The 16,065-nt window shown below is 37.9% G+C and overlaps 1 protein-coding gene across 1 annotated transcript; it reads right to left on the reverse strand.

Annotated features, from left to right (window-relative positions):
* Positions 1 to 1,493: 1,493 nt before the first annotated feature.
* LOC105052637 (glucose-6-phosphate/phosphate translocator 2, chloroplastic) lies at positions 1,494 to 6,324 on the reverse strand. The gene is made up of 5 exons (XM_010933513.4): positions 5,205 to 6,324; positions 4,893 to 5,118; positions 4,031 to 4,253; positions 3,216 to 3,429; positions 1,494 to 1,824 (listed from the first exon to the last, which is right to left on the reverse strand). The coding sequence occupies exons 1-5, from the start codon at positions 5,727 to 5,729 to the stop codon at positions 1,813 to 1,815; spliced, it is 1,200 nt and encodes a 399-aa protein (XP_010931815.1). The 5' UTR covers positions 5,730 to 6,324; the 3' UTR covers positions 1,494 to 1,812.
* Between the last annotated feature and the right edge of the window lie 9,741 nt (positions 6,325 to 16,065).

Below are 16,065 nucleotides of genomic sequence, written 5' to 3' on the forward strand. Positions count from 1 at the left end.
TAAAAGTATAATAGATATTTATATAATTTTGTTGAAAAAAATAAATATGTAATCAAACATAAGTCATTTTGTAACATGTTGTCTTATGATCAACTGGACATGCCCAAATTATTTTTTCAGACTCGTACTCATAGGAATCAACTTCTTAAAAAAATATTTCAATGAAAAAAATTCTTCCTACAAATAAAACGAGCTACAGCTCTAAACAAACATCAAGATTCAGTTGTTAATCAATGCCATAAGTGCATTACTTTCTGTGCACAAGAGAAACAAATTATAGGGCCATCTGCAGCACCATGCTTTGTCTATTTCAATTACAAACCCTGGATTTTTGTTTCGTTTGATAGACCAAATTTTGGTGTCTCTAACGAACCTCACTGTTACAGCCAACTCCTAATAAAACTTTGAAGCTCCATCCAGGAAGCTCAACGTGTAAGACCTCCCACTTTTTGGTCGAAGGACATCTTGGAACTGTCATCCACTCGGTATGGACCTTTTCTCTACTCTAATGATGTATATGATTTGTCTTCTGCGTTTTTTTCAAAAAAAAAAATTTCTAAAGAAGCTAGAAGTTTTCTTTTGTCCTCCGACATGTCACAGTGTGCTATCAAGTATTTATTTTTCTAAAAACAATACAATTTTACTTTAAAAATTGCAGCAATTGCTTTCTTCCAGCAGCATCAAGCATGTTCTTAGGAAACATTGGATTACATTAGTTCCACCAGCCCAATGCTTGACCAACTGATTGGTTCCTTGTACTCTGAGGTCCTCTAAAATTTTTGGATTATTGCAGGTAGAGTAACTTTTTAAGTGCACATGCATCACCAAATCTTCCATTGTAACTTATAGATAGTGGCAGGTCCCATTTGCTTTTCATGCTAAATCTCATGACATGGACCACCAAATCTCGTGGTGGAATTCAACCTCCATGGGCTCGTATGTTGCCAGCTCAACACGACACAAAGGTCGAACCCTTGAGCTAACCAACTAGCATGGGTAAGTACCATTGTGCCCCTATATAGGGGTGGCAATTGATTGAGAGGTCAATATAGGACATCAACATACAAAACATTGACCCATACCTGAACAAACAAAAATTTAGGTCGAGACCACTCCAATATATATATATATATATATATATATATATATCCAGACCTTGATAACCCATTTGACCTGTATGACCTGTAATATAATCTAATTTGCAAGTGTCACTCTTTTTTTTTTTTTTTTTTTCTGATAACCCAACCTAACCCATCTTATAGGAGCCTTGCAGCTTATCATGACTGGAGATGGCAAGGCCCCAGCACCGGAAGTTCAAAAGTTTCTCCTCTGTGCTGTGATGTACCTGCCATGGAACGAATAATTGATTCTATCCAAATTAGGGGAACAAACAGCTCATCCTTAGTAAACCACTCAGCCCCTTTGCACTTCCTGCTCTTCAGAAAAGCTAGGGCACAGAAAGCAGTATCCACATGGAAGGAAGAATAAGATAATTGTGCAAGCAAAGCAGTTACATATATTGGTTTGCCTCACCGGAGAAACATTGTCAGATAATTTCCAGCCATTATTTCAAACTACACTTGTTTGTGGCTCAAAAGGAAAAAAAGAGGTTTGCGTATGATAATCATACCAACGACTCTTGGGGAAAAACAGCACAGATCTTCAATCCGTAATTATTAACCATATAAACTATATCCACAACAAGCTGCTGCTGAACCCTGCCCAAAATCGAGTCAGCCACCACCATCATGTTGCACGGCTGTGCATATATAAAACCGATCTTGTTACAGGATCCTCCAATACCTTTGAACCTTATTGCTTTGCCTGCATCACAAGACCAAAATTTGTTAGAGTTACGACACTGGCTACCATTAGCACCACTCATGTCTATGATATCTAATAGTAAGCACTATAATTATGAAGTCTTTTACAAAATTAATGAATCAACAATGCAGAGATATTATACTAAAATATACTTGTCCCTGAGATATTACAAGCCACCACTAATAGTTGCACCATGAATTATTGGTCCTCCCGGAATTCTTTTAACATATGTATAATGTCTAACTTGCAATCATCCTTGCAAACCTAGCATATATAGAAATCATGCTAAATTAACTTTAGCCCCAGAGAACCACACGCCATCAGCAACAGTTGTCACTTACAAATCATTGGCTCTTCATAAATTCTTTAACCAAAGTATAATATCTGACTTGCATCATGACCATGATTTCCTGCCAGACAAGGGACTTGGGAGGAGGGGGCTCCTAAATTCAACAGTTGACGGGGCTGGGATGGTAAAACTCATACAAGGCATCTGTATATGATGTCATTCTGTCATTATTAGGAAAAAGAAATGTTCCACGCATTCAAAATTTTTGCACAAAGGCTGATTACAGATGGTCAAAAGATCAGTCAAATGTGGGCCTAAATTAATGGCATGTGATGGGGGCAAATGTAGTGGCTGTTATAAAATATTATTGCATCTAATTCCTGAACCCTAGAAATGTTTCTCAAGTAGTGTAATATCCTAATGTTTTTTCTTCTTTTGCAATTTCTAGGAATAAGGTTCTTAGAATGTAATCATGAATCTTTAAATGCACTTTTCTGGTTGATTGTTTTATAATATAGATATCACAGAAATTAATATCCTGAAAAACAAATTTTCCACATAAAAAGATTTATGAATTAATTTTCTGCATTCATTGGTTGAGACTTAATTCAAAATGAAATCATGAAAACAACGAAACAATGATATAGTCCAACTCATTTATTCCAATGTTTTGTACAGACCTGCTTCCAGAACACTTGCCAACCAAATGGACCCACATAACTCCACAACATAGAGGATATTGACTTGAGGACCAATTATATTTATTACTACTTCTCATTCAAGCATTGAATTAAACATGCAACATTAACGCTCGACTCGTTCAGATTTTTCATTGATTTGTGCAATCTGTCTCTTGGTTCGTACTGTAATACTTTATAAAACATCAGCAGTTCAATTTTATTTTTAGAAGTGATGCATACAGACAATCAACAAACAAATATGTACAAAAAATGCACTTTTGTAGTTTGGACCATTCAACAGGATGCACAAGTTTCCAGCTCATGATTTCATTGTGAATTAAGTCCAAGTAAGGGCTTTTCTGTCATTCTCAAAAAAATAATGCGACCATATCCTATTTTCAATAAATATAAAAAAGGAATACCTGAGAGTATAAGAAAGTCCCAAGGATGGCGATGGCAGCTCCAAGCGCATTGATGGGTTGGACAGGTGTATGGAAGATTATGATGGAAGAGACAATGACAGATATCCGCTTCATGGTGTTACCAACACTAAATGTCAAGGGAGAGATCTCATCCAAGGACATGTAGGAAACCTGGTTGTACAAGTGGTAGAAGATGCTCTGGGCTGCAACCCACCTGCCATTTGTGGTTTCAAAGCCACATAATTTTCATAATTAACCAAAACATATTAAAGAAAATGTACACCTAATATGGTGGTAGTAAGTTCAAAATTGGCTTCAATGAAGCATGTTCTACATGTCAAGTGCAACAATAAACAAAATTTTGCCCATATAGAATCAGAAAGTCAAAGGAAAAAAAAAAAAGGTAAATGAAAATTGGTCAATGGTGTAATTCAATATGAACCTTCTAACTAATAAATATACGACAAATTAGAAAAATACAGATATGAAGACTTAGAAATTAAATTAGAAAACCAAAGAATCACAAGAACCTTCACTCATCAAGTGAATAACATGAAACATTTACTGCAAGCACACAAAATTAAATCTTCCAATTACAATAGATTACTGTGCACTTTTAGGACCGCATGACAGTTAACTAATTTAATCATCTCCCATCCTGACAACGACCATTTGGAAAATACAAGTCCTTTCAACTTCCGGTAACAATAGCACAGGTAAAACAGATAAATGGTCATAATCAGCACTCTAAATTACTGTATTGGTGACCAAAAAGAGTTTGAAAAAGAGAGGCCTAGAAACAGGGTTGTGCTTACCAGATGAACTGGGGACCAATCTGTGAAAGTGCCGTCTCCCAGCCAGCAGACCACATCTGGGGTCCTTCAATTGCAACAGCAAAAGGTGTGAGTATCAAGAACGACAGCATCGAGAGACAAGCGTAGTAGTTCATCCCGCTAACCGACTGCCCCTTCATCCCCCTCTTGGAGAAGATGTTCCGGAACACAAATGCCAGGTTGGATATCATAGCACCCATGAAACCTGAAATCACAACAAACGTCCACTGACACCTCACCAACAAACTCACCATATGAAATAGATCGAAAAAGATTGCAACTTTCAGAAGTTCCCACAATAGCCCTCAAATTTTGAAGTACTCAAATTGCCCTTGAACTCTGCCAATTCAACAATATTGGTTTGAAAGGTAAGTAGCAATGGACCCAGTGCAGCTAAAGTGGTTTGGAAGGCAATAAAGGAGCTCTGAAAGTGAAAGGGCCATAAAAAGAAAATGGGGGGGGTGTATTTGAAAGACAAAATCATCAACTAAACAAATTTTCCAACTTTCCTTTTTGCCGCTTCAATATTTTGACTAGATATAAAGTTTCAGAACAGATAAAAGAGTTGAAATGTCCAAGTCAATTCTTCAATAAATCAAATAAAGAAAAGGTTATCTAGGTTACTTTTATCATCAAATACATTAAATTTATTTTTCAATTGGTTTACGAGCTTTAGGCCAGTGAATACTAATCCACGAGACAAAACCAAGTGTATTAACAACCTGATTTGCATATAACGTCATATCTTAAGATTCGTAAGAATATTGAAACAGCAATTTAAAATCAAACAAACACAAACTGCAGGAACTTTTTTAAAGAAAATTTTTGCAGTTCCTCTTCATACCAGTCATGTTAAAATTGAGCTCCGTGACCGCGGCAAGAGCACAGCCGCCTATAATTGGCAGAAGAGACAGATAAACCGGCACCGGAAATGTCTCTCCCAGCAGAAATCTCGACACCAACACGCTGAATGCTGGCTCCCCACTCTTAATTATATGAGTAAACGACACCGCCACCTTCGACATGCTCACCGTCGCCGCCACATGCCCAATAGTATGAGCCACTGCCACCTGGTGCAAAGAAAACCAATCTCTAAGAACGACAATAAGCAGCAATACAAACCCCAAAATCCAACGAAAGACTCGATTTTTATTACCGGGAAGAGGGCTTTCCAGAAGTTGAAGTCGGTCTTTGGTGCCTCGGCGATCCTGGTGGCCCAGGAGATCAACATCATGAGGGAGCCGGTGGCGAGGGAGAGGGTGGACGTGAGCCAAGGGTAAGGGAAGGCATTGAGGACCTTCTTGTTATAGATGTTGAACACCACGTTGAGAGCCCACCAGGTGGCGAAGTAGATCCCGATCTTTACCTTCTGGGCAGCGGCTGAAGGAGTCTCCTGTTGGGAAATCTCCACGTTCTCCGAACTATCGGCCTCGTATGCCTCGCGCTTGAACCCGAGCCCCCGGGGCTTCGCGGCGGAGAGGAATCCATCGCGGGAAGAGAAGCCAAAGCCCTCCGGGGATGCGAGGTACAGGGGTTTCCGCGAGGAAAGAGAAAGATTAGGGTTTTTGACTGCCGTGATGGAAGGAAGGATCGCGAGCTTAGGTCCTGGAACTGCCGATTTAGACCGGACGAGATCGGTGACGCCCAAGGCCCCCGCGGGTTGCTTCAAAGAGGAGATCATGTTTCCGATCGATCGGTTCGAATGAGGAAGAGATCAAGAACCGAACTTTAGGGTTCCCACAGGCGGACAAACCAATGGAAGACTTAAAAAAAGGCGATTCGATCGAGCTTTCTCCGGGCGATGAGAACAAAGGTAACCAAGGAACCCAAAAAGATCCCTCTTTTCCTCGTTCCGGCGCCTAAAGTCCCGAGAAAACCCCAGAAAAAGCGCGGCTTTCTCTGGTTTTCCGAGCAGAGGCGCCAAGAAAAGAGATCGAAAATGATCGAGCGATACTCCTCAATCAACGAAGCTCAACATGGAGAAAAAAAAAATCCTAGGACGAGGCAAGTGGATAGGAGCGCCTATAAACCCAACTCTAGGATTTTATCAAGCCCTATCCTAAAAATCTGGGAGACTGGAGATCTGGGCATGGAAAGATGGGGAAGAGAGAAGTTTCCGGAGTAGACGGGAAGGTGGGTTGGTGAGCGAAAGAGAGAGAGAAAAGTTTCTCACGGAATTTGACCATTTTATTCCCGGAATGCCCCTGGATGGCCTTTCTGGGAAATTAGGGGCATGACAGATCTCGCGGCTCTTTACCAACCCAGGAGGTGAGCACCGAGATGCCCCTGGATGGATCTATCATCAGCATATGCGCATAACTTATTTGCTATATAATAAAATAAATTCTTATACTTTGTCTTTATTAACATTTTAATTTTATAATATTTTTTGAAAATATGAAAGATGCATGTACGGAAATATTGTATAGCCGATCTTCTGCCTGTTAGATGATGCAGCTTTTTTTTTTTTTTTTTTTTTTTTTATAATTTATAGCGACAAGAGCATTTGTTATAATTTAAACTAGAATAATTTTTAAAAAAATATAAAAATATGTGACGAAGAATGGCAAAATATTTATTAATGTACCAATAAAATAAAAAACTTATTCGGCCACATAGAAGTGTTGTTATCGCACATAAGAAGTAGAGAAATTGAAATGAACAAATTATTTTATAGATGGATTCATGGTTGGATTTATCTATTATTTAATTTTTTTTAAATTAAAATTAAAATAAATCAATATCCATTTTATCTCCACTAGACATTAGGCTTATCGCACAACCTCTCCTCCCCCACCCCCTCCAAAAATATTGCATGCTCACTGGTTATGTTGGTGCACACTATCGATCACTAGAATATATTATTGTGGGTCAATCACTGCATGCTTGCGTATTGATTTCATTCATCATGCTTGTCTCGATAATTATTTTATGATAGTACATCATGATCTATCTTAAGTCCCCATGGCAGAGACTAATCAACCTAACATGATTTTAAGCCATATCTGATTGAACATGTTACCCAAAGCAGTGTGATTCAGTCTGACCTAGCCTAACAAAACCCTTAATTGGGTTCAATTGGCATGAGAATCTAATTCAAAATATCAGTTTATTAGGTTAGGTAAGTTTGGGTTGCCACATGTTGGAACAATATTTAAAAATCGGATATGATTTAAGAAAACTAATAAGAGTTTTATTTATAAAAATTATAAATAATTTATATAACATCAAGATATAAAATTAATCAAATCTAAAAATATGTTGGATACTATTGTAAGGTGTATTTCTAATCCTCGTGCAGAAATAACTAGAAAAATCACTCCAATATATGATTGGGATCCTCCGTCTGCAAGCATGATCGTAGAAGAGGTTGATGAAGATTCTTTCAGCATCCAGAAAAATAATCAGAAAGAAAAAAATAATTGAAGAGGAGATATTAGAAGAAAAAGAGGAAGAGACTTACATCTTTTTTTCTGTAATATTTTTGATTTCTATAGAGTCATCCCACTTAAATAACTCCAAATGTCATTAGAATGATCATAGTATTCATCATCATATATGACTTTCTTCACATAAACTTTAGAATCTTCTTGTTTAAATCTTTAGTCCTCTTAAAAAGGCATTCGAATGAGAAGGACTGATGGTACTTCTTATCTCGGAAGGGTTGTAAATTCAAATCCAGCTTGCATTCTTCTATGCACGACTGGAAAGCCCATTTTTTCTTTGTTCGAGCTCCTATCTCATGGGGTTTTAGGATTTCATAGGAGTGTCCGAACATCAAACATAATTCTCATGATGAAATTCTTCTCGGGTGTGAGGTGGCTTACTCCATCCTGATCACCACCAGAGCACCCAAGCTTTCCACTTTGATAAATGATCAGGTATTATATGATGCTGGAATTAGTCTGTATTCTCCTCGGGGTAAGATCGGACTGTTTTGTTTTTACTTTTTCCTTTTGTCTTCAACATTCTGAAACATATATTTGATGTAGAGATGAGATTCAATCCAACAAAGATGGAGGAGAGGAAGAGGAAGGATCAGTCGAAATCGTCTGCTACTGCTCCTGCACCAAAAAGAGTTAAAGGTGCGGACTCTCTTCCTGCCTCAGAGCCGTCCCGATCGTCCTCAACAACTCCCTCCCCGATCACCTCGAGGAGAAGTGAAGCTTCCTAGGGACCGTAGAATCCTTTTCGGGTATTATCATTGGAACTGCCTCGTCAATCCACTGTGGTGAGGATTAAGAATAATAGTGCTTGGCCTGTACCATCCTCCAAGGAGTTTGGGCAAAAAGCATCCACACTTTCTGGAGCACCATCAAGTTTGATCGAACGGGATGCCGTCACAAGGATGACACTCTTAGAGCGACCCCAACTAGATCGAGATCTTCTCGAATTCGTCATGTCGACCGTCGATCTAAAGGCGCATCAGAAGAATAAACCCGAGGAGATCACCAATCACAGGTTTGAACACCTCATGCATGTGAGTATCCCTTTTTTTTTATTACTTCGGTGTATGACTGATCTGAATTTCTTGTCTTGCAAATCGTTGTAGATTTTAAAGTCATGTGAGAACATGGCCTATTTGCTGAAGAATAAAAAGGCCATGGACATCAATTTAATCATCCTCCAAGAAGAGAAGAAGGAGTTTGAACCTATTGTCGGACTTAAATACCAACTCGAAAAGAAGCTGAAGGCTTTGAAGGAAAAGAATAAAAAATAAACGAGTAGGAGAAGAAGATCTTCGACCTGCATACTGTTGTTGAAAAAAGTAAAGAATTAGAGCCAAGATTTAAAGAGGCAGAAAAAGCCAATGAAGCTCGAGAAGGCCATCGAGGTCTTGAAGAGACAAATAAAGAAGGAGCAAGACAAGGCAGTGAAGGCAGTAGAACTGTACAAGACTTTCGAGAAGTTCGAAGATGAAGTGTTCGAGAGCTCTGAGGGTGCGTATGACTACGGCTTCAGCCAATGTTGTAATCTGATCAAGAAGTTATATCCCAAGACAGACATCTCCAAAGTCATTCTAAAGGTAGCTGTTGAGATGGATGTGAAAGAGGATCTTGAATTGTCCCTCGAAGCAGCAGAGGAGCCAGCAAAGTAATCGGATCGGCCAACTATCGAGGTGAACGTAACAAAAGCCATCACTGTGGAGTCCATATCTGTGGTACCTTCGACAGAGACTGAAAACCTCGAGGTCGGTAGGAAATCGGAACCTACCCCAACTATGGAACCTGCCATTGCGGACACTTCTTAGGATGTACCGGCCTAATACAAGTCTTTTTGGTTCTCCTTTTCTGAAATGTGTAAACCCGATATCGGTCCTTGTCTTTATAATTTCTTTACATATCAATGCAAAGGATATTTTCTTAAGCGTATCTGAGTCATGTAATCTAACAAACCTTATCGCTTGCCAAGATGAAATAATTATATGTATCTTTGTAACTCGATAGAATCGAAAATTGATTAAATAATTCAACAGAATTGAAGACTTATAGCTTTAAGTTCACCCACCGTCGATTAATTAAAAATGAACTGGACGTACCTTTATTTACATGACCGCAGATGGATCAAGCATTAAAATTCAATTCGAAAGTCAGAGTTTTCAAGAGAACCCAAAGATGATCTCATTCTAGATATTGATGTAACCTTGGTAAGAAATCGATGTAAAACTCCTCTGATTTTGTATCTGGCATAAATCATCGATCGTTAGGGGAATAAAGTCTTCTGAGACTTTTCTACATCAAGATTCGGAGGAACACGGGGAATGCATATACCATTTGGGTCCTTATCGGATTGAAATCTAGATTAAAACATCATGCCCTACAGGGCTTTACCAGATTGGAGTTCGGATTAAGATGTTGTGCCCTACGGAACTTTATCAGATTGAGATCCAGATTAAGATGTCGTGTCCTACGGAGCTTTATCGGACTAGAATCCAGATTAAGATGTCCTGCCCTACGATGCTTTATTGGATTAAAATCTAGATTAAGACGTTGTGTCCTACAGGACTTTATCGAATTGAAATTCGAATTAAGATATTGTGTCCTACGGGGCTTTACCAGATCGGAATCCAGATTAAAATATCATGTCCTATGGGGCTTTATCAGATTAAAATTTGGATTAAGATGTTGTGCCCTATGGGATTTTATCGGACTAAAATCTGGATTAAGATGTCATGCCCTATGAGGCTTTACTGGACTGAAATTCAGATTAAGATATGATGCCCTATGGAGCTTTAAAGAATCAAATTTAGATATATGAGAGGATATGATGTTCAAAATAGAGCTTATGAGAATATTTTTATTGATAATATTTTTTTAAGATTTTTAGAATTCTAAATACAGAAAATAACAATTCCATCTAAATTTTCAATTCTATAAGTCCCTAAGCGAATTTAATCAATGACTCGATAAAGTCATTCCCAATTAGGAGCTAATTTATTTTGCTCAATAGACTTTGAAACTTTAGCTCATCTCAGAATGAGGTCGTCCTTCTGAAATGACTTCGACTTTATCCAGACATTGTAATACTTAGCGATTCTTTGCTTATAGGTTGTCATTCTGATATGGACTTGTTCCCTTACCTCATCAAGAAGATCTAGATTGATCCTCAATCGATCAAAATTGGTTGTCTTATAAAATTTTTTAACTCTGTTAGATAATAAACTAATCTCCATCGGGATCACAGCTTTAGTCCCATAAGTAAGCCTGAAAGAAGTTTCTGCTGTCGGAATCTGATGTATGGTTCGATATGCCCATAGTACACTCTGTAGTTCTTCAGCCTACAAACCTTTAGCATCAATGAGCCTTGTCTTCAAACCATGAAGAATAATTCTATTGATTACTTTAGCCTCACCATTCGACTGTGGATATTCAACAGAAGTGAGTCAGTGATCAATATGAAATTTGAAGGAGAATTCTTTAAACTTGAGGTTATCGAATTATCGATCATTATCAGTGATAATGATCCGAGATAAACCAAACCAACAGATTATAAATTTTCAGATAAAATCTTACATCTTTTTCTTTATGATTGGGGCTAGTGGTTCTGCTTCTACCCATTTTATGAAATAATCAATAATCACCATTAGAAATTTTTTCTGACTTGCTGCCACTGGAAAAGGTCCCAACATATCTATTTTTCAAATTATAAAAGATCAAGTGACGATAATAGAGATAAGTTTAGCGGCAAGTTGATGTTGGATATTAGCATACCTTTGACATTGATCGCATTTATTAACTAGATCAGCTATATCCTTTTGAATAGTTAGCCAGTAATAGCCTTGTCGGATTACTTTATAAGCAAGTGATCTGCCTCCCAAATGATTTCTACATATATCTTCATGCATCTCTCGAAGTGCGTAGTCAGCTTCATATGGTGTTAAGCATCGGAGCAGAGGAAGAGAATAAGATTTTTTATAAAAATGATCTTCTTGGAGAACATACCATGGAGCTTATCTTTTAATACTTATAGCTTTGGTCGGTTCATCAGGCAAGATACTTTTAGATATATAATTTATGAGGAGATCAATCTAACTCGGCTCATGACCGACCTAAAATATGGATAGTACTTCAATACTAGGTCTGTCCAACTACTCAACCAATACTTTTTGATTTGGTTCAAAAAAACTAAAAGTGGTGAGATGTGATAGAGTTTTAGCCTGGATGTTTTTTGATCTAGGGATTTGAAGCGCTTCAAGCTCTTCAAAATTTTTGAATAGCTTTCTGATATTCTGTAGAAAACGGACTATCGTGGAATCTTTGACTTCAAACTGACCTCAAACTTGGCCGACCACAAGTTATGAGTCTGTGAAAATTTTTAATTTTCTGACTCCAAGCTCTTTTGCTATTTTGAGATCCATTGTTAGGACTTCATATTCAGCATCATTATTAGAGGTGTTAAAATTGAACCTCAAGGCCTACTCAATTATGAACCCTTCAGAACTAGCCACAATCAAACCGACACCACTTCATTGAAAGTTTGATACTCCATCTACATGAAGAATCTAGAATGAATTATCACTTTCAAAGCCTACTGGGATCAACCCATCATCTGGGATAGTATATTCCATAATAAAATTAGCTATTACCTAGCCTTTAACTATAATTCGAGGTCAATATTGGATGTCAAATTTACTGAGTTCAATGACCCATTTGGCGATCCAATCTAAGGTATCAACTCTTTGTAGAATCGATCTGAGTGGCTGATCTATCAATACTGCTACAGTATGAGTTTAGAAATAAGGTTTGAGTCTCCGAGCCATCATGATCAAAGCATATATTATTTTTTAATCTTTTTATACCAGATCTCTCCGTTCCGTAATAATTTACTGGTGTAGTAGATAGGTCTCTAAATTCATCTTCCCTTTCGGATAAGAATCGAGCTAACTGTAAAAGGTGAGATAGAGATATACATACACAGTTCTTCACCTTCGACTGGCTTAGAACGAAGAGGTGGAGAACCAAGATACTTCTTCAGATATTTAAAAGCAGTCTGACATTCTTCTGTCCAGTTAAAATTTTTGATATTTCTTAATACTTTAAAGAATGGAAGGTATCTTTCTACTGACCTGAAAATGAATTGACTGAGGGCTACCACTCGTCTGGTGAGCTGTTGGATTTCTTTAATAGAAGCCGGATGTTTCATTTCTAATAAAGCTCTAATCTTTTTGGAGTTAGCTTCTATTCTTCTTTGATTAATGAGAAAGCCGAGGAACTTACCTGAGCCAACTCCAAAAGTATATTTGTTGGGATTGAGTTTCATCTTATGCTTTCTTAGTTCTCCAAATACTTCCTACAGGTCGATAACATGCCGATCCTCCTCGACGCTTTTTATTGTCATATCGTTAATATAGATCTTCATATTCTGACTGATTTATTGCTTGAAAATCTTATTGACGAGGTGCTGGAATGTAGCATCTACATTTTTAAGATCAAAAGATATCATTTTATAATAATACAAATCTCTTTCGATAATGAAGACAGTATTTTTTTCATTTTCTGGAGTCATTTGAATTTTATTATAGCCGAAGAAAGCATCCATGAAGCTGAGGAGTTTATGATCAGAGATAGCATCTACAAGTTGATCAATTTTTGATAGAGAAAAACTATCTTTCGGACAAGCTTTGTTGAGATCTTTGTAATGCATATCCTCTATTTGCCATTGGCTTTTTTAACCACAACAATATTGGCTATTCACTTCGGATAATGAGCTTTCCTGATGATTCTAGCTTTTAAAAGCTTATCAGCTTCTTCATCAATGACTTTTTACCTTTCAGGACGAAACTTTTTTTTTTTTCTGTTGAATCGGTTTGAAGTTTGGATCTACATTTAGTTTATGAATAATCGACTCGGTTGGGATGTCAGGTATATCAGAAGTCGATCAAGCAAAGACATCAGCATTAGCTCGTAGAAACTTAATTAGTCTCTTTCTTAAGCTAGGTCTAAGATTCACATAGATTTGGATCATTTTTTCCAAATCATCTCCCAAAAGAATGGCTTCAAGCTTTTCCATCAGTTCACCTCAGATTTTTTTAACCTCATCCAATATATTTGATACATCTACTAGTACCCTCTCCACTTTTTGGTTCATTTTAGCAGAAATCATAAAATATTATCGAGTTGCCGTCTGATCACCATGCATCTCACCAACTCCTTTCTTAGTCGAAAAATGTATCAGCAGATGATAAGTGGAGATAATGGCCTTGAGAGCATTAAGACCAGATCGATCGAGGATGGCATTATAAGCAAAGAGGTCTCAGACTATCAGAAAAATGAGCTGTACTGTTGATTGTCTTAGCTCTTGTCTTGTCGTAATTGGTAAAGTAATTTCTCCTTCAGCTGCTATCAGATTTTCTGAGAACCCGACAAGAAGAGTACTGATCTACCTAAGTTGTCCGACCATATTCATTTTAGAAAAAATATCATAGAACAATACATCGACAGAATTTCTATTATCAATAAGAACTCTTTTTACATCATATTTTGCTATATTCATAGAGACGACGATAGCATCATTATGAGGGATTTGGATCTCCTTTACATTATTTCTAAAAAAAAAATAACATCTTCGATTTTCTACCTCTTGGGGGACAGGTCATCAGTGTCAGACGAGATGCCGAATATCATATTAATAACACCGGTAGTTGGTCGGTTGTGATCATCAGAAGTTTCTTCTGTTGGAGGTCTATATTTTTCGAATTTAGCCAGCCTGACATATTTACCTAGGTAACCCCGACATATCAGGGTATCTATCTCGTCTCGCAACTGTCTGCATTTCTTGATGTCGTGATCATGATCTATGTGGAAGCGACAATACTTCGTTTGTCTCTTTTTTCTGATGGGGCCCTCAAAGGATCAGATCTTCAAAGATATCTCTCTCTTTCAATTTTTATCAGAATTTGAGCTCGGAGAGCAGACAGAGAGGGATATGAATTAAAACGTCGAGGTGAGCTCCTTGACCTCAGATTTTTTTGAGGTTGATTTGAATTCTCAGCCTGATCATCACTCTCCCTTAGCCATTTGTTTCCATTCTTATCCTTCTTCACCTGTCTTAAGATAGCCTCTTCTTCTTCGATCTGGGCATATTTACATACCCGGTCGAACATCTCATCATAATTATTTAAAAAAAAATTATTCAAAAAAAAAATCAAATGGTTGCTCCAGAGTCTTCTTTTCAAAGCAGACATGGCAACTAATTCATTAAAAATTTTCACCTCAAGAGTGGCTGCGTTGAAACAAGCCACATATTTTTGAAGATTTTCTCCTTTCTACTACTGAACAGAGAAGAGACTATCCATATGTCTCGAATGAGGTCTGTTGGTGCCAAAATAAGTGACAAACAACCTTTCGAGTTGCTCAAAAAAGAAATGGACCCCTGTGGAAGTCCATAAAACCAAATCCTCATTGCTTTCTTGAGGGTTGTAAGAAAAGCAATGCATAATAGGGAATCAGAAGCCCCTTGTAAAGTCATGAGGGCCCTGTAGCCTTCAATATGATCCATTGGATCACCGAAGCCATCAAATAATTCGATGGCGGGTATCTTGAATTGCTTCGAAATAGGTTCACTCAAAATTTTGTAAGAAAAAGGAGATCGAAGATTGAAACTATCACTATTCTGAGATCGACCTCCTATTTGGAGCTCCATCATATGCCTTTCAAGATTCAGGATCTTGTGCTTTAGGTCACCCCCTTTTCAAACTTTCAGAGTACTAAGGGCAATTCGCTGTCAGCCTCATCAATGTGGTGTTCATCTTGATAGATCGATTGAGGGCTATGTTGGAATAAGGTATTTATGGGAGGAGCTTCTTTCGATGGCTGCTCCTTTCTCTTTTGAAGCTGTTGAATAACTGCCATCAGGGTTTGGATTTGCTGGATAAGGAAACTGAATTGCTGAGGATCAACAGTAATTGGCTATTGTGGTGGCGCTTCTGGTACTCCTTCTGGAGTGGAAGGAGAAGGATGCTGAGCTCTTGCTTTGACTATCTTTCCTACAAAAGAAATCAAAGATCCTTCCTCTAGCATCAAGCTGTTGTTTCAGGACTCGAAATTTAGAGTAGAGTGAATCGACTTAGACGAGATAGGGATGGCGTAATCCTTGCGATTTGGCGAAGGCTCCTCTGACCTGCAAAATCAGTCAAAAAATTGGATGGGGATCTTTCGATTTTTGATCCTCCGACGCTTAAGTCAGTCCGAGCCTTGAGAACAGAGGTGGAAAGAGTGGAAAAGCAAGAGAAATCGAACAGAACTGAAAGATAACTTAGTAGAAGTCAAGAGCCTGGCTTAACTTTCTACTAGTAGAGTTTCTCCCAGTTTTCATGAGCTGAACTTACCGATGGAAGATCTCTGACCCTCTATTTATAGAAGAGATGATGAGGCCATTCCACAATTTGTTAGGCTGTTAGGAGAGTCTGTTAGATGGTTAGAGAGCCACCTATAAGTGAGCTGACATACAGCTGTGCATATGAGCTGCACATGAAATCGTGGCTAGCTGTGATATGGTTGAGGAAACCACTGTAGGCG

The sequence above is a fragment of the Elaeis guineensis genome, chromosome 10 (genome assembly GCF_000442705.2).
Source record: "Elaeis guineensis isolate ETL-2024a chromosome 10, EG11, whole genome shotgun sequence".
NCBI lineage: Eukaryota > Viridiplantae > Streptophyta > Magnoliopsida > Arecales > Arecaceae > Elaeis > Elaeis guineensis.